Source organism: Aulonocara sp. 'chitande type north' Nkhata Bay, linkage group LG22 (assembly GCF_057382095.1).
Source record: "Aulonocara sp. 'chitande type north' Nkhata Bay isolate Kocher_YH1m ecotype deep benthic linkage group LG22, A_spYH_male_GT1.1, whole genome shotgun sequence".
Classification (NCBI taxonomy): Eukaryota; Metazoa; Chordata; class Actinopteri; order Cichliformes; family Cichlidae; genus Aulonocara; species Aulonocara sp. 'chitande type north' Nkhata Bay.
The window spans coordinates 35,150,007-35,169,549 of NC_141364.1; the positions used below are offsets into that span (position 1 = coordinate 35,150,007).

The following is a 19,543-nucleotide window of genomic DNA, read 5'->3' on the forward strand; positions in this document are numbered from 1 at the left end:
AATCACAATAAATGATTCAGTCCAAAAGGTTCTCATCTTTCCTCCTGTTTCCGAAAGCGTAACATACAGACGATTTGTCGATTTTGTAATATGTTACGTTTTGGGATGAGAACGTGTTGGCATACATATACAGTGAGCAGAGCATAATATGAAGTCTTGATCTGGTCAGTTAGTGGACGGGGCTGCTCAGTTTCAGCTGCTTCAGTGTTAAATACAGAGATAACAGTGAGACTCCACCCCCCTCATATTTTCTGAAAGCAGGGAAATAGCATGGTGTCAAAAGGGCCAGTGACCATGTGGAGTGTGCCCTAAAGGTCGACTAGTCCTGGGGGTGCACCACTTTTTACCAGCATCAGCAGTGACAGGACATTTGGTGGTGAGAATCAGAGCATGTGTATTGGATGCAAAGTAGCTCAGTTTCTGAACTCATACCAGGTGTAGATTATCTGCCCCTTCCTGTAAGTGTACAGGATGATGTAGCAGTCTCCACCGTAGAACTGACCATAGTTCTTAGGATCAACAGGGACCCTACCACTGCTCTCCACCCTCCAGATCTATAAAATGAGAAAAATAAGAATAGTTATTTCTCTAGTAACACCATAATAATTTTCAACAAAAACTGATTTGCTGTTGCAATAGGTCAACTCATCTTCCCTCAAAGCAGTGTTCCTAGTATCATGTGCCAACATGAATCATGTCACCTACAGCCAAATAGCTCCAGAATCAAAGCAAATTAATTTTACTTTATATAGCACTTTTAAAAACAACAACTGTTGACCAAAGTACTGTACAATAGAATAATCAGATAAAATTTAAAAAGAAAGTAAAATTAAGGATAAGAAAATAATAAAATAATGACAGACCTGACTGGCCTTAAAAGCCAAGGAGTAAAAATGGGCCTTTAGACGAGTTTTAAAAGTATCCAGTGTTGGAGAGGATCTGATATGTAAAGGCAGTTTAGTCCACAGTTTCAGAGCAGTCACAGCAAAAGTCCGATCTCCTCTGTGTTTTAATCTAGACCTAGGGACAACTAGAAGCTCCTGCGAGACCTCAAAGATCTCACTGGAGTGTACCAATTTAGAAGGTAAGACAAGTGCTGAGAAGCCATCTCAGTGATAAGAATAAGACCCATGCTATCAATACATACAGATTACCAGGCATCAGATACTCAGGTGGAATAATAAACTGGCCACACAAGGACATCAATGCCACCAATGTCAAGACATGAAAGCTCCTTATAGTACATGGAGGTCTCCACCTAAAGTTCACTGAGGCTCAAAGAGCAACAGCAGTTTCAGAGCCACAGTCTGAAGCACACCTATAGCCCCTCGTGCTTCTGTTTTCTTCTCTCCTTCTTTCTGATGATTGCCACCACTACCACAACTGCTGTCTTCTTCTCCGTGTTAACTAGTTGGCTGCCCAGGCCGATCTCAAATCTCCCGTTTTTAAGTAAGATCATTGAAAAAGCAGTTTCTCAACAGCTCAGTTACTTCTTAAAACAGAATAATTGCTACGATGCCTTCCAGTCAGGTTTTAGACAGAACCACAGCACTGAAACTGCTCTGACCAAAGTGTTTAATGACATATGTCTGAATACAGACAGTGGAAAAATGTCAGTCCTAGTTTTACTGGATCTCAGTGCAGCATTTGATACAGTTGACCACAACATATTACTCAAACGACTGGAGAACTGGACAGGTCTTTCAGGAACTGTACTAAACTGGTTCAAAACATACTTAGAAAACAGGAAATACTTTGTATCAATAGGTAACTTCACATCTGAGCAGACAAGTATCACATGTGGAGTTCCCCAAGGTTCCATCTTGGGACCCCTTCTGTTTAACATTTACATGCTCCCACTGGCACAGATTATAAACAACAACAAAATAAACTATCACAGCTATGCAGATGACACACAAATATATATCACAATGTCACCAGGAGACCGAGGCCCTGTACAGGCTCTTGGTAAATGCATTGAGGAAATCAATGACTGGTTGTGCCACAATTTTCTCCAGCTAAACAAAAACAAAACTGAGGTAATAGTCTTTGGCGCCAAAGAAAAACGATTACAGGTCACCAGAGAACTTCAATCTATACACCTAAAAACCACCAACCAGGCGAGAAATTTGGGTGTAGTGATGGATGCAGACCTAAACTTAGAAAAACACATTAAGACAATAACAAAGTCAGCTTACTATCACCTCAAGAATATATCAAGGATAAAAGATCTGATGTCTCAACAGGACCTGGAAAAACTAGTCCATGCATTCATCTTTAGTAGGCTTGATTACTGTAACAGCATCTTTACAGGTCTACCTAAAAAAATCAGTCAGACAACTACAGCTCATTCAGAACTCTGCTGCTCGAGTCCTCACTAAGACCAAAAAAGTGGACCACATCAGTCCAGCTCTGAGGTCCTTACACTGGCTGCCTGTCCGTCAGAGGATAGACTTTAAAGTTCTGATGCTGGCCTATAAAGCTCTGAATGGTTTAGGACCAAAATACATCAGTGACCTCCTGACCCAGTATGAACCTTCCAGATCCCTCAGGTCATCTGGATCCGGTCTTTTATCAGTTCCCAGAGTCAGAACCAGACACGGAGAAGCTGCATTCAGCTTTTATGCTCCTTATATCTGGAACAAACTCCCAGAAAGCCTCAGATCAGCTGAAACACTCAGTTTATTTAAATCCAGGTTGAAGACTCACCTGTTCTCAGCTGCATTTGAATAAAGCACCAAATCCACACTTTAAGCTTAAATTTCAAAACTTACATTTAACTACTGATTTTATCTACTGTTCTGATTTTATCTGTTTTGATTTTATATACTGTTTTGTTTGTTTGTTTGTTTGTTAATTAGTTAGTTAGTTTATTTGCTTGTTTTAATCAATTTTAAATCATGCTTTTTATTTGTTCTTGTTTCTAATGTCTCTGTAAAGCACTTTGAATCACCTTGTTGTTGAATTGTGCTATACAAATAAACTTGCCTTGCCTTGCCTTGCCTTGCCCAGCAGCTGCTTGTCAATTTTCAGTGTAATTTAATTTTATTTACAATACCGCTCAAAGGTTTTAGAAAACCCCAATTTTTCCAGTTATTTATTGCAATTCATGTCGTTCAAGTCCAATGAATAGTTTGAAATGGTACAAAGGTAAGTGGTGAACTGCCAGAGGTTAAAATAAAAGGTAAGGTTGCCCAAAACTGAAAAAAAGTACATTTCAGAATTACATTAAAAGGTTTTTCAGGGAACACAACATGGGCCAACAGTTTAAATCTGTTCTGCAGCAAAGGAGTTTGATCAAGCTTTGAAAGCTGGTGCTGCTAATTCCTACAGATGTTCCAACTTCTCTGGATGACTTCCAACGCGCTCTGTCTGCATGAAAGCAGTGTTGGAGCACACTGTGGCATCATACCCTTGTGAGCATCAGTCGAACAGTACTGCAGAAAGTAGTGTGTTGCTACAAAAATAGCGAGAAAAAGGCAATTAACATTGGAAGAGAGACAGACCATCACTTATAAATGTAGGTCTGTCCTACAGAGAAACTGCAATGTAAGTCAAGGTGTCAGTGAGTCCAGTTTCCTTCACCATCAAAAGGCTCAGAAGCTGGAGCAAACTGCAGGTTTGACAGGATGAGTTGCAGCAAGAAAGCCATCCCTAAGATGGCAGAATAAGACAAAGAGGCTTGTCTGGGCCATGAAACACTGCGACTGGGCTACTGAAGACTGGAAGAAGGTATTATGGACTGATGAATCAAAGTTTGAAATCTTCGATTCATCACGCAGCATCTTTGTAGGCCGTCGAGTAGGTGAAAGGACGGGTCCACTTGGTCTATAAACTGATTCCATGATTTATTTGATTCCAATTGCTTATTGGTACTATGCTTTCATTTCAGAGTGCAATGAGACATTAAACTGCATAATTCTCAATAAAAATCTGGAAAAATGGGGGTGTTCTAAAACTTTCGACTGGTAGTGTAAGTCTCACCATTTGAACACTGTCTTATCCCCAATGTCATCAGTAGTCTTTAAGCACAAATGAACCAGGATTCTGATGCATGCTCAGGTACTTGATTTCACACACCTGTGGCCATGAAAGCTATTGGAACGCCTGAATTCAACGGTTTAGATGGACGAGTGAATATTTTTAGTAGTAAAGTGTGTATGTATCTTAGTGCCTTGAGGCAATTGTTGTTTGGTGCTATATGAATAAAACTGAATTGAACTGAATTTTTTTTACAGGTCCACAACACAGAAATGAAGATTTATTTTTTTTATTCTTTTATTTTTTGTGGGAAATTGTTACTGTGTCTCCACAGTATTCCTGGTAAAACAGGAAAAAACAAAAACGGTCGGATTAACCACGTTACCCCAAAGACGGTGAACTCTAAAGAGAAAATGATAAAGGTAACAAGTGAAGCACCAGCATAGTTTCACATGGACACTACTTTTAGAGTTCTAGGGAGCTTGGAAAGAAAGAGACAGGACTTCTTTCAGTTTCTTCTTCTTCTTCAGTTCTAAAACCAAATGGTGGAGAGTCTCAGGTATTTAAACCCTAGTGGGTGTTGTGCCTTAAGAGGGTTGTTGACCAACTATCGATCATGTGCATCATCACATGAGCCAAGGTTTGGAAAGGGTGTGGGTCATTATCAGCAGAGGTTTCGGGTGAAACCACTGTGAGACCTTGCCTCACCCTATCGGGATCAAATCACACAAGATGTGAGTGAGCGTTAAGACCACTTCGACAGGACAAGAGTCACCTGTACATCTGCACTTAAAGGTAAGGATCACTCTTTCTTTCTTTCTTTTCTTCAAGAAACTTTAAAAAGTCCAGATTACCACGACCTCGATGACTGAGAACATACACAGACATACAGTACAGTTCATTCACCTGTGTTTCTCCACTCCCATCATCCACCATGTTATACTGAGCTGCCATGTGGTGGGACTCATGAAGTTTTGAGGCATCAAACTCAACTTGCTGAATCTTGGCAACCTTCTCAGTGGTGAACACCTTCCCAAAACCCTCACTCTGATCTCTCTCCTTCCAGTCCAGGAAGAACTGCTTGAACATGGGAGTCTCTCCTCCTTCTGGAAGCACCTGAATCTGCAGGACCATCAGGAGGAACATCACTGGAACTATTTCCATTTCCAATACAGGATAGTTTTCCAATAGTCCTGTACTTTTACTTACAGGAAACTTTCAAAGAATAATGTGAAAATATGTCCAGTTTCCATGAAGTGAAACTGAAAGTAAACCTGTGTGTTTGCTGGGTAGCCCATCTGCTTGATGAAGTTCTCAGCTGTTTTCATGGCCTCTTTTCTTTCATTGGGATTAGCATTATGTCCTGCAGGAAAAAAATAGATGAAGTCAATGCTGATATGAAACTGGGTAGCTTATTTCACTTATAACAAGCCATTCAAAGCAAGTCCCAGAATCTCTTAGCTAACACTGTTTGAGCACCTTTCCATACAAATATCATTTTGTTTTTGCCGTGATCCAGGATGAAGCATTCATCTGATAGTAGGTCACTCTGCAGGAAGGGGTTTTCTTCCTTCACAACAGTCACTGTCATGGATCCTGATGCATCAGACACCTGGTAATAATAATAATAATAATAATAATAAAAAGTTATATGATGGTTCTTGACTTCATTTAAGAATTTGTGCAAATGTTAGATAGAAAACAAACAGAAAAAGTTCTTATATGAATGTGTTTAAATGTGTGAATGATGCAGAGGTGGAGTACAAATACTCTGTTACTGTACTTAAGTAGAATTTTCTGGTATCTGTACTTTACTTGAGTAGTTATTATTCTGACAACTTTTTACTTTTACTCCCTACATCTTTAAGCAAATCTCTACTTTCTACTTTTTCATTTTCAAAACGTTATTTTTGGTTTAAGGGATTTGAGGGGAGTTATTATTTCATGTCATTGCGGGCCATCAAACTGATTTGACAGTAACAGTAACTCATTAAGGCAGTCGTGTTTGCATATTAACCACCAGGGACTGTTGTACAAAAAGAAGTGAAAGATGCAAAACTGTGTGTCAAAGTCAGGCGATGAAGTGGCGTCTTGTTGTTTTGTTTGGGTTTTTTTTTGCACACCAGAGCGACTGCAGGTGTCCATAAGTTGCGGTTGCGACACTTCAGCATCTAGCTAGATTTAGAGACATGCAAGCATAAAGGGAGTAATACTTTTTAAGTGGGAGGTAATTTCAAATATAATGTTTCTATCAGCTCAACAAACACAAACAGTTTGTGTGCAGTTTGCCTCACAGAGTGTTGCAGCTAAAGGTCCAGCTGCTGTATCTGCTGTTGCTGTGTAGCTGTGTATCATCAGCAACAGCTAGCAGGATTCAGAGTTATGACAGTGTTTGGGGAAACATTCTAACTATTAGACAAAAAAGATCTTTGTCGATTTTTTTCAGTGTTTGTTGATGATAATACTGTACCATATATAGTTTAGCCATCTTTCTGTTAGACATGTCTGCCTCTGTGTCATCATCATCACCTCCCTCTGACAGCGGTGGCTTGTCTCCAAGAACCTGTCCAACACCAGAAAAAAGCAAAAAAAAAAAAAAGAAGAAGTGAAACAATTAATGCTTCCAGTAAATCCAAAAATAAACAATTCAACCAAAGCATAAATATAGCAAACTATAAACAAGCATAAAAGAAATAAAAATGAGTTGAAAACATGAATTGAATGCACATGTGAAAAAGCTAGTGAATGTTTTGCACTATGGTATTTATATGTAGATTTATCAACTTATGTTTTCTGAAGCAACACACAAAAAACGAATAAAACACAAATATCTGTCAGCATTAGGTGTTTAGTCTACAGTTCAAACATATATTTCTTGTTTGATTTCAAGTCCACTGCTAATGTAGAGACGCACCCCCCCCCCCCCCCCCTCACCAAAAAAACCTAGCTCTGTCTTTCTCCAACAAAATAGGGGGCTAACTGTACTTCACACAAAAATGAAGAAATTAGAAGTGCAAATGTTTATTAGCTATCGAAAAGGGTGGGACCAGACAGTCATCCATAATCCCGTCAGGGCCTCGGGCCTGTAGTCATTTAGCCCTGTGATGGTGGACTTCTTTGGTGGAGTGTGTGAAGCAGGAGGGAGCACAGTTCCAGAGATCTGTTAATAGTCCAGGTGAAGATTGGGGGCCAGTTGGTCACACAGATTTTCAGGCTCAAGGGGGGCATGTCGTCAGATCCTGGAGCCTTTCTGGTCTTCTGTCTCTGCAAGTGTAGACCCACGTCTTCCTCACAGATCTTTAGTGCAGGTAGGGAGTCAGAGGGCGGGGGTGTGTGGGGGGAATTGAGACTGCAGGTAGTCTTTTTGTGTAGGTGTGAGTTGAGGGTGAGCAGATGGGATTTTTAGGGGGTTGTCTTTAAAATCTGCAGTAGAAGGTGTTAAGGTCATGAGCAACCAGGGCTAGGGGAGGGACTCTTGTATTTGGTGATGTGCTGCAGGCCTCTCCAAACGGATTCTGGGTCACTGGCTGAGAAGCTGTTCGTTTTCTTTAGCTTTCTTTAGCTCCTCTTAGCTACCCTGATCTCCTTGCTCAGCTTGTTGGGAAACAGCCCAATGAGGTCCATGCACTCACATGGTCATGAAAAGAAAGAAAAACCATTAAATGAGAAGTTGTGTCCAAACTTTTGACAGGTAGCGTATACCAATACCTGGTAGTGGTATACGCTATATGGACCTATAGTGTATATAGAACATATACATGTACAGTGGCGGTCCTAGCCTGTTTGGCGCCCCGGGCGAACACTCCCTCTGCCCCCCCCCCCCCCCCCCCCCACACACACACCACACTCACATAAAACATATTAAGGATTATACATTAACATAAAACTGTTGTTGGAACCATACTGAATTTCACCAGAGAAACACACACACACACCTGTATCTTTAGCTCGTTTCTCCTCCTCTTCTTTTCTCCTTTTTCTAAACTGAGCACCTGATGGCTTTGAACTTTTCTTGTCCATCTTGGTTTTAATTTTGCACTCCAGTATGAACACAAATTCCCCAACACGAGGATCACCACAACATAACCTAAAAGACCTACACCTTAGTTCACAGATTCACTTTGTCTAGGGTTTATTTCTGAGATTTCACACAACCCAGGATTCAAATCATGAATACATGATGGGCTTGGATTTACAACATTATAAATGAAATGCGCTCTATCTGGAAGCAGCCGGCCCCTCCCCTTTCGACGGGTTGTGTGTGAGACTTTAAATCATCAACTGTAAATTATAAATTTTAAATTGTTATTGATCCCTTTACCCCGAGTCCTAAAGTGTGTATTTATTTTCTTACTCTTCTTATATTTATTGTTTGTTTACTTGCACTGCTGTAGCTGGAGCTTCGTCGTCTCGTGTCTCTATATACTGGACTGTATGTAGCGGAGATGACAATAAACTTTACTTTGACTTCAGCAGCGAGCAGGCGCACCGAGGGCTCTCGCGCTCACTTTTCGCGTATAGAACTTCAAAAAAACATCGATGCAAATTATAAGTCTGTATCATGATGTCTGGTGTTTTCGTGTTTGTTGTTTTGTTTTATTTTGTTTTATTTTGCGAGTTGGTTATTAGATGCTGCTCCAGCCAGTCAGAGAATCCCCCGCCACCCCACCCCCTCCTCCCTGTGCCGCAAGCAGCAGACGCACCTCGCAAACGGAGGGCGATAGAAAACCAATCGGTGCCTATGCCATCCCCACTATGCACTGGCATGACGTCGATGCCCGTGATGCCGTCCCCCACCACGATGCCGCCCCGGGCAACTGCCCGTGTCGCCCGTATCAATAACCGCTACTGTACATGTACTATAGTACATGTACATGTACATTCATGACTATTTACATTGTAGATTCTCATCAAAACTAACTATGAATGCACACATATGGAATTATGTGGTAAATAAAAAAAGTGTGAAATAATTCAAAGCATGTTTTATATTTTAGATTCTCTAAAGTAGCCACTCTTTGCTTTGATTGCTGCTTTGCTCACTCTCGGCATTCTCTCTCTTCATGAGGTCGTCACCTGAAATGGTTTCCAACAGTCCTGCAGGAGTTCAGAGATGCTGAGCTCTTGTTGTTCCTCCATCTCATCCCAAACCATCCCCACTGGGTTTAGGTCAGGTGACTGTGGAGGCCAGACTGTGGAGGCAGCACTCCATCTCTCCCTCAGTTTTGAATAAATCCCCAACAGTGTCACCAGCAAAGCCCCCGACACCATCACACCTCCTCATGCTTCACGGTGGGAACCTTGCATGTAGAGACCATCATTCACCGTTCTGTGTCGCACAAACACACGGCAGGTGGAACCAAAGATCTCAGCTGTGGACTCATCATCAGATGAATGTATCCTCAGCAGCAGAGGGACTCTTGGTCTTCCTTTCCTGGGGCGTCCTCATGTCAGACAGTTTAATTGTAGCACTTGATGGTTTTTGCGACTGCACTTGGTCAAATAGCTCTCACACAGCCTGGAGGTTGCTTTTTCCGGACTGACTGACCTTCAGTCCATACAGTAATGATGAACTGTTGTTTCTCTTTACTTAGCTGATTGGTTCTCGCCATAATATGATTTCTAACAGTTGTCAAACAGAGCTGTCAGCTGTGCACCAACCCGACTTCTGCACAACAGAACTGATGGTCCCAACCCCATTAAGAAGGCAAGAAACTCCACAAATGAACCCTGACAGGCTCACCTGTGAGGGGAAACCATTTCAGGTGGACTACATCATGAAGGCCAAGAGTTTGCAGCACTGTCAACAAAGTAGTCTTCAGTATGTATCTACAATGTACAAAGCAGTTAAAATAATAATAAAAAAACCAAAACATTGAATGACAAGGTGTGTCCAAACTTTAGACTGGTAGTGTATATGTTTAGAACAGGAAACCCAAATGCAAAATAACTTAACAGCTATAAAATAGGACTTACATCTGTTAACTTTGATGGTTCACTTCCTTCTTCTACGACTATCACTTCTGCACGAGCATTCCTTTCGTTGTCACGGATACCCCTGGCCACTTGTGTTGCCTTCAGTCGCTCATACTTGTTACACTTGGATCCACACCACTGGTAGATCTTCTGCTGACACAACAACAGTTAGACAAGGCAATACAAACTTGGCTCTGGGCCCTATTTAATTTACACTCTCCCTGCAGATACACATAGTGTCTACATATACTATATCTGCCTTCACACGCATATGAACTTGAGTAACATCCCATTCTTTATCTTTAGGGTTTAATATAGCTCCACAGGTTTTAAGAGTGTTTTTATATTTTTGACCATTCATCCAGAAGCACATTTGTGAGGTCAAATACTGATGTTGGCTCACAGTCTCCCCTCTAATTTATTCCAAAGCTGTTTTATCAGCTTTGGATACACCATCAGTCTTCCTGCATTTGGCAAAATGCAGCCAGTTCCATGTTCCTGGCAATGCCAAACCCAGACTTGCCAGTGAGATTACCAGATGGAGAAATGGGATTCATCGATCCAGAGAACATATCTTCCCTGCTCTTTGTGATGTAACGCTTGAATGTGGCTGACCCAGCTCTATGATTTTGGGTGGCCTTCCACTTTGTGGGTCAGTACACCACTAGTCGCATAAGTGGCATCCTGTACCATAATACAATGTCCTGAGCTTCTGAAATTGACCCTTTTATTATTATTATTATTATTATTATTATTATTATTATTATTATTATTATTATTATTATTATTATTATTATTATTTTACAAAAAAAAACCCTTTTTTAATACTTATAAGTAGAGAGGGTGCCTTTGTCCTAAATCCAGATTTGGGTGCTCGTTCTACAGAAGTGGGGCCTGGAAGCTGAAGGCTCTGGCTCCCGTTCTGTTTTTAGATACACTAGAATTACAAGTCAACCTGCATTTTTAGAACAAAGTGCTCTGATGAGGTGACAGTACCATTAGGTACAATGAGTGATAATGAAATACTTTTGGCAGTATAGTATATACCAGTTTGTCCTTACATCTCCAAGGTCAATGATGAAGCAGTCTCCACTGTTGAAGCTGGACCAACTGAAGGGGACTTGGGTGGCTCTGACAACACGCCGACCCTTGACATGTAGAAGTCTCTGTGCTGTAAGATCATTGGTGACCACATGGTTGAAACCTGAGGCCACACCCCCTGTCTGTGGACAGAGAACATATTATGCTGTCAACCTTCTCTGTTTACACTGCACTGTCACTTCTCTTTCTTACTCTCTCTTGCTGTTTCTTTCCAGTCATTGTTCCCAAATATAATGTAGCAGGGTTTGCAGAGTACAACGTTATGGTATAAAGTCAACGTAAAAAAAATACCTGGCTAGTTAATAAAGGACAAAAAAAAATCAAGTGGTCTGTAAAGTCATATTTTTGAGCCTACAGTAACAATAAACTTTAAATTGCAAAAGCCAGCTAGTGACAATTTCTAAATGGTATGCATGGTATAAGTTGTATACTACTTTGGTTACCTAAGGCAAGGTGTAAGTGAGGGTTGAAGTGTCCTTTGTTCTTTAAATGCACTCAAAGCACAAACGACACTCTTTTGAGGACGCCACATCTTGGACTAAGAAAACAGATGGTTTAAAAAGGAAAAAGCCATTTTCCCCTTTCAAAGTCCAAAGTCAAAAAACCTTCACTATACAGAGGTAGTGGCTGACAACACCATCAGCCACCACCCACACAGTCTTGAGAGCCAGGGGCTTCAATGCCCACTCACACATGCCCTTAGGTGACTTCAATGGGCCACATGATGGGGTGGGGCAGGGTGGTTTCATCCTTAACTTCCTTTGACATACACCCTTATCCCCACCATGGCTCATGTGATGCCTCACGTGATTAACAGGTCATGGACAACGACTGTCAGAACCACTAAAGTTACACAATCATATTTTTAATTCTGTTTGAGAATATAGACCATATTTGTTTTTCTACTATGGGCACAGCAGAGAACAGTCCTCCTGCAAGATGATAGTTTAAATAACCATATGTTCCTCCATGAACTGAATGCAATGATGACGTTGGCACTTGTGGTTCAGGAGCTTTAGACATCTAGAATTGTAATTAAAAGATCAGCATGTTGCAGCAGAGCTCATGAATGAACATACTTTGTAAGTGAGCCCTCCTTTGAAGTAGCTGGTGAAGGCAGTTGACTCAACCCCCTGTAGTTCTCGGTACTGGACTGGCTTTCCACCCAAGTAATCATCCAACTGCACAGTAAAGATGGCTGCAGCAGTGCTCTCATCCTGGCTGCACTCGTTTCCTGTCAATAATAAATAAGGACAGTGAGAAAGTAGTTAAGCAATCCAACTGTATGTTGAAGTAAACTGCTGAATGTCATAAGGTGTTATTCCGGATGGACCAGAGCCTCCTGCCTCCATCTGGTCCATCAGGCATGGAGTGACTCAAAAAGTTTATTTCTGGGGTGGATGGTGTCAACAGGGATCTCTTTTGCCTGCCCCGGGGCCAGGGAAACATTTAGGTTTTGGAAGAGAAAGCTCATTGCTGCCAATCAACTTGTGAGCAGAGCAGGTGATGTGCTGTATTCTGCCATTGTCTCTGGCAGTGCCAGCAGCAAATTGTTATGGAGGAATTGAGGATGGCTTCAGTAATGAAGAAGCAGAAGTGCACCATCACTGACAGGTTGAACTTCTTCGGCTGCTACAAGAAAAATGTCCTTTAATGTGCTGTTTTGATGAGCTTCCCACTGCAGATCCTGGGAAGATGATGGTTCCCAGGAAGTGGAAAGACTTCACAGTGACCACAGGTCAGTCGAGCAGACTCATGGTGGCCTGGTTTCATTCTGAAATTCACAGTCGCCTCCACTGTTCTGTCAGCATAGGTCTCCACCTTGTTACTGAATCATGGCTACCTGAAGGGCCTGATACGCATCACCATTATGGTAAAATGAAAACAGTTGAAACCTTTCCTACATAAAACTCTTGACAGTTACCTGAAAAACACATTATTGTTTGTTAAAACTTGTGAACCTAAATGCCTGCCAATGCGGTGCAACCAGGGCCATCCTGAAATTCACAAGAGTGTGATCTGGGGTTTTTGACATTGTACTTAACTGGACACTCATCCTGCAACTCTGCCTGTGTGTGCTTCGGGTCCTGCCAGACCAGCTGCTGGCACAGATGCTGGTGGAGCTCACCATGATGCACGGGGACTAAGTGGTGGTGGCCCAGACCAAGTGCCAGATGCAATTGCTAGAGCAGCTTCACAGGAGACGACACTCTAAGATCAGCCTTTGTGATAACAATTGATGGTCACATGATGACTTATCACTGACATTTCCATTTGTGATGGTTAGGAACAGATTATACCTAGTGAGCTGTGACAACTGAACACAGGTCGAACACACTCAGTGTGTCTGACTCAGTAAAAGAGGCTCTCTGTGGGGAACCCCTGCTCCACACACCTAATTTTCCTTTCCTTTTATTCTGCATAAGGACGTTTTGAACACATCACTGTTTTGTCCTTGCAGGTAAGGGGGGTTGATGGCTCTGTTGTGTACATCAGGCAGAAACTGTCTGAGAGAGGCCTGTGCCTGTCTGTTCAGACCATGCATAATGGTTCCACTGAAAGATGCCAGTGCCTAGATCACCCAGAGGCATCTTGCCCTCCAGCCATTTAAGTTCGAGGTGGTCTATAGGCCGGGGACACGGTGGTGGCTGATTTCCTCTCCTGCTCACAGAGAGGGGAGTAGACATGGCCGAGTGGCTCCCTGGCCTCGTTCAAATGGTAGAGGTATGTGACCGTGGTGTGGTCTGAGGCTCCGATGCAGAGGAGTGGTGGTGCAGTGGGTTCAGCAGGCAGTGCCCTGGAGACTCGCAGGGCAGCTGGGACTGATTATTTAATCACACGCTCTCTGTTTTAGTGGTAAACTGGGATAGGAGGAAAAGAGCAGTGTTGGAGTGAATAAACTGAGCTAGAGATACAGTGACTAAAAAGTCGAAGTATCACAAGAGTGTGATTTATTGTTGTTGATATTATAAATAAATGGACTCTCACCCTGCAACTCGGGTCCTTGTCTCAATGGACAAGCCCCCAAACTAACACTGCTATCTGCCCCTGGTGGGTTAGGGAGACTTCATGTTGACATTATGAACTTGGTGAAGTTATGAATAATGCTGACATTCTCTCCAGACTTTTGCCCGGATAGAAAAGAAACATCCCAGACAAAGCTGAGACAGCAGCTGAATCAACATGAGAAGGAAATGTCAACAAAGAGTGAACCGTCAGAATAAGACAAGCATGACAAGTTGCTGGTTAAAGCTGCACACTACCAATACAAACTTTGTCAAAGAGTAAAGCTACTGGAGATTTCTTTGTGTCTAAGTCAAAAGAATAATGCTGTCAGCCCAGTGCTAGAAAATAACATGGAACCATTAGAGGAAGAATTACTTGTAGAGCGTAAACAGAAGTCTTACCATAATAGTGGTAAAACTACTACTAGCGTTGTGATAATTGTACAAGAACAATTTATTGAAAAATAGCAGTCTGTTACATAACAGAAAAAAGGGGTGACTGTAACTAAAGAGGCAGAGCAGGTTATCTACTGATGACTGGCTGCTCCAGTCTTGTCACGCTAACTATCCTTGGGCATCATATTAACCCAAGCTGCTCTCTGACGCACCCATCACAGTGCCAATGTGTGTGTGAATGTTTGTTCAGCTTGTTTGTTTTCTTAAAGTCACAAAAAAGAAGCTTAGAAAACCCGAGCAGCATTTAGTGCCATCTAGATATAACAACTTGCTTTGTTTGAATGTAACTTTTTAGGAAACAGTGAAAATTGGGTGAAGTGAACCCCTAAGTACAATTAATGTATTTCACTTGATTTTTATGTTTTATTCAATCAGAAAATCAAAGCACACAAATATCCCTCACTTTTATAAACACCCTAAGGATTACAAATATACTCAAGCAAGTCCAGTCATGTTTACATGCTGCCAAACATACACACAGCTCATCTACATATCAGCATAGAAAAAAGAAAATATGTCCATACTATATAGTTTTGTAGGTGTATATCCATCGTTCTTAATGGACAAGCACCAGACAGAATGTTGAGAGTAGAGTAGAGTAGAGTTACTCAGTACACATTTGGTGTTTACTTTCACATTTTGAATTGTTGTCAAAATGGTTCCAATCAAAAACTGTAGGTTGGTGTGGCTCAACATACTTTTGTGCGATGCCTACTGTTTGCAAAGTTGTTGCAAGTGAAGTGTGCAAAAAGGAGGCATGAAGAGATGCGGCACCAAAACTTAAACTAGAGCGCTAAGTGTTGAAGTGTGAACTCATGTACTGTTTGTTACACCATTACAGATTTCTTATATCTATGACATGCTGCTACTCATGACCTATGTGGTGCAGAATGACAAGCCAAAACCAAGAGTGTTTTAGGCTTTTCTTCTTCTCTGCTGCAAATAAATAAAAGCAGTAAGAGCAACGCCACAGCTCAATGTTAAAAAGATAATCAGCTGTTGTCAGTAAATGATTAGTTTGGATATGATCATTGTGTGATTATCAGGGGGATCAGGTAACGCCAGGCGTGAATAATGAGGTGTGGCTATGATGGCTCGAGAAAGGCTTATTCAGGTTTTGGAAACTTTATGGCACACAGCATTAAAGTATATCAAGCTTCATACACACACTTATTGTTAGCATGATGTGTAGTGATTGTATGGAACAAGCGAGGACTGATTTTCTGGCTAAACTTTCCTGAGGTGTGAAGTAGTGGTGACATGTTGCTGAAGAAAGCAAACTGGTACCTTAGTCATTTATCCACAGCAAATTAACAACAAACTTCATATTTTACTGTTGCAATATTTTTTTAACTATGCAAATCAAGCTTGATGGAGTTGGTGACTTTGCAGCACCTTCTCATTGTGATTTGACAACATTTCACTCACTGAGCTATTGAGTCACGTAGCCAATAAAGCGTCCTTGAAAATGAAGCAGTGAAGTAACAACAAAAACTAACAATAAGCTTCTACTTGGTCCAGAAGGCATCAGACCAGCATCATATGTGAGTGCAATCCGTTAAGTGGGTTACCAATTTATGATGACAGATACTATATATACTGTGTAGTACTCCATGTGTATATTTAATACGTAGCACTTTTCATGAATTAGTCCCAACAGTGAAGTAAACTGCAGGAGGAGGAGGAGCAGCGCAGGGGATGGTCTATACGACAAACCTGACAAAGACAGCATTGTTGGCAGGTATTCTGATAGGACACTACAATATTTTTATAAAGTTTAAGCATTTAGATACACTGTTAAAAAAAACATCTTAAAACAACGGTTATATTCTGGCAGCTCGGGCGCCAAAATACTACCGTAAAATAACAGAAAATAACTTCCTCATAAAAATACAGTTATTTCCAGTAATGACAATACAGTTTGTTGCGCTAATTTTACATGGGATTCTGCCTTTTCCAAGTGCTTTTAGACATTAAATTAGGAACATTTTAACGTGATCAAACAATGGTAAATGGACTGGTTCTTATATAGCGCTTTTCTACTCTTTCTGAGCACTCAAAGCGCTCTACACAACTTGTACATTCACCCATTCACAAGCACATTTTTCTAAGTGCTTTCTAAGTAACATTCACACACACTTTCATACTCCGATGGATGCATCGGAGAGCAATTTGGGGTTAGTATCTTGCCCAAGGATATTTGGGATATTTGCAGACTGGGGAAGCCAGGGATCGAACCACCAACCTTCCGATCAGTAGATGACCCGCTCTACCACCTGAGCTACAGCCACAATGAAATTACCTATAAACAAGGTCAATGAATGTGGCAATATGAATCATAATACGTAAATGTACAGAAATATACAGTTAACAGTTGGTTTAAATAATAATGGATTGCATGCCCTGGGACAGACTGACAGAGGGCCCCTCTGGCCGTCACTAGTAGGCGGTAGGTGAAGAGTCTTGACCACGGACACAACGACGGAGAGTGTCCGAGCCAGGGCTCGAACCGGCAACCTTCTGATCACAAGGCGAACTGCCAACTCTTGAGCCACGATCGCCTTGAACAGCAGTGATAATAATACTTATGTGATGTAACACAAGCTTATAGGAATCATGTTATATACTTTTCCATAGCATTACATTTGAATTCAACAGTTCACTCTTTCAAATAACGCACAGATATTTGTGAAATCATGATACATTTGTGAATCTGTATCTAAATATGCATATGTACAGACAGATACATTTAATAACCATGAAAATTATGTTTTATTACATTGCAGTGATTTAACTTTAATTTACATTTGAAATGTGAAATCAGTCTATTTATGTAACTTTAATGATATTCTAGAAGAACAGAACAAAACTAAAATGCAGTAAAATACTTTTATATTAGGATTTGTTCCTATAGTGCTGCCATACACGCAACCTTGTGGTTGTTAGTTCGCATTCATTGGCCGATGCTTAGTGTCATGTTATTATGTGTCCCAACATCCAATGGCATGTCACATTGTTTTCATGGCCACACCCTCACCCCAGGTGCAGAGGCCTATTTCTGTTCAGGAATGTTGTGAATACTTTGAGATTCATATTAATTGCAATTCCTACCTCTACATTTATTTTTTAAAATATATAATTAGCACAGCGTGCAATGTTTTATATGTTTTTTTTTTTAGTTTTTATTCCTATTAATTATATTTTCACTTGTTACCTCTGAATTATTGAATCAGACCTAGATGACATGAAATTTTCAGCAAAATTATCATTAATTCTCATTAATTTTCGATCATTTTATATATTTTTCCATAGTATTACATTTGAATTAAAAGATCATTCTCTCACATAACAGACAAATATTTGTGAAATTATGATATATTTCTGAATGTATTTTTACAAACTAAATATGCATATGTACAAAAAAATATATTTAAAAAACAAGTAAATATTTACAGTGATGTTATGTTATTTTACCTTTGACATGTAAAATCAGTCTACTTATGTAAATTTAATGATATTCTAGAAAGACAGTACAAAACTGTAAAATATACAGTAAGCTACTTTGACATTACTATTTTCTGGAACAGTTTAGAGTGAAGTTTGTGTTATAGCTGAATGTGGATCATTCAGAAAGCTGTGAGGAAAATTATTTTCTCTGTAAATGCTTTTGCTATCTACACAGCTTCCTAATACAGCAACGCAGTTAGATCACCAACTACATAAGACATTTGTTTGAATAGAAATTAAGAAGGGTTCTTTAACCTGTTGCACATGATAAGAAAACATAAAAGTTATTAAAATTAAAGATGAAAAATGAAAAGTAACAAAAATGATTGTTTATGTTGTGAAAAAAAATCTAAACAAAATCAGCTGGTCAGAGCAAAAACGATGTTAAAACGTATGTCTGACCTGTATATAAAGCAATATTGTATGATTTTGTATGATTTTGTGATTTCTCAGGGAATAGAGCAGAATCAACTTCACAGGTGTTATAAAGATAGTGTCACATCCTGGTGTTGGTAACTTTGTACATTTGTGGACTTTTTTTTTCTTTCCTTAGAACTTCTAAGGAAGCTCTTGAGTGGTTCCTTGGAATTTAATTTGAGATTTATCTGTTACCCTGGAGGACCCCTCTGAAATAGGACTTCTTCCAATGATAGGTTATTACATCCAATTATAACTCATTTCCCTTATTCTGAGTGGAACAATAAACTGACACAATGAATTAGGTCCAGAGCTTTAGTCACTTACCCAGCCAGTAGTGCAGATGGTAAAAAGAGCTCTCTTTCTTTTTGACAGTGTAGAGAATCACATAAGCATCCCCTGTGTAGAAGCTCCCATGTAAGTTGTCAGGCACAGGGACCAACTCCATATTCTCAATCCTCCAAATCTGCAAGCCAGCTTTCTCGCCTGCTTTGGTGAACTCCTCATGCTCGAGCATCATGTCAAGCTGTTGCAGAGAATCTGACTGAAGAGGTGAAAAGGGTGGATCGTTGAGAGCAGAAACACACTGCCGGCCTGTTCCTGGCTGCTGACTGACTGATAGTGTAGCAGCAATGTTTCAGCTTCTGCTTTTCTCCCCTCTTAATACACACAAAGTGGGCGTGTCCTGTCAACATACACCAGCATTCTCAAACACACATGCCCGAGAAAAGTGGCTCAGTTCCAGATCACATACAAACTCATCTGCTTTTCTGTAACCACAGAAAAACTGTCAAGCTTGTTAGTAGTAAAACTAGAATTGTGAGCTGAAACTGTCTCCTTGCAGATTATTGTTTTTTCAATAGCAGTCTTTTAGGAAAAAAGTTTGTGGCATGAAATGTGGAGAATGTGGGGAGAAATTAATAGGGTAGTATCTTTAAAAAATAACAGAAATACAAAGACATGCTTAACAGAGTGCAGCACAGAGCAGGTGCATTTCAAGCACACATGCACTTCATCAGACTTTGGTTAGTATCATTACAGTAATGATTACCCCGTCTTCCTATACAACCAAAAGCCACATGTTGCTATATAATTTTTTG

The 19,543-nt window shown here is 40.5% G+C and overlaps 1 protein-coding gene across 1 annotated transcript in view; it reads right to left on the bottom strand.

Annotated features, from left to right (window-relative positions):
• The window catches only part of scin (scinderin), a 93,736-nt gene extending 74,679 nt beyond the window's left edge, over positions 1–19,057 (bottom strand). Inside the window, exons 1-9 of the mRNA XM_086280682.1 lie at positions 18,771–19,057; positions 12,138–12,292; positions 11,019–11,180; positions 9,958–10,107; positions 6,452–6,544; positions 5,461–5,593; positions 5,256–5,344; positions 4,888–5,103; positions 433–554 (exon numbers count right to left, since the gene is read on the bottom strand). Of these exons, the coding sequence (XP_086136808.1) occupies positions 433–554; positions 4,888–5,103; positions 5,256–5,344; positions 5,461–5,593; positions 6,452–6,544; positions 9,958–10,107; positions 11,019–11,180; positions 12,138–12,292; positions 18,771–18,963 (1,313 nt within the window). The 5' untranslated portion in view covers positions 18,964–19,057. The remainder of the gene's footprint in view (positions 1–432; positions 555–4,887; positions 5,104–5,255; positions 5,345–5,460; positions 5,594–6,451; positions 6,545–9,957; positions 10,108–11,018; positions 11,181–12,137; positions 12,293–18,770) is intronic.
• Between the last annotated feature and the right edge of the window lie 486 nt (positions 19,058–19,543).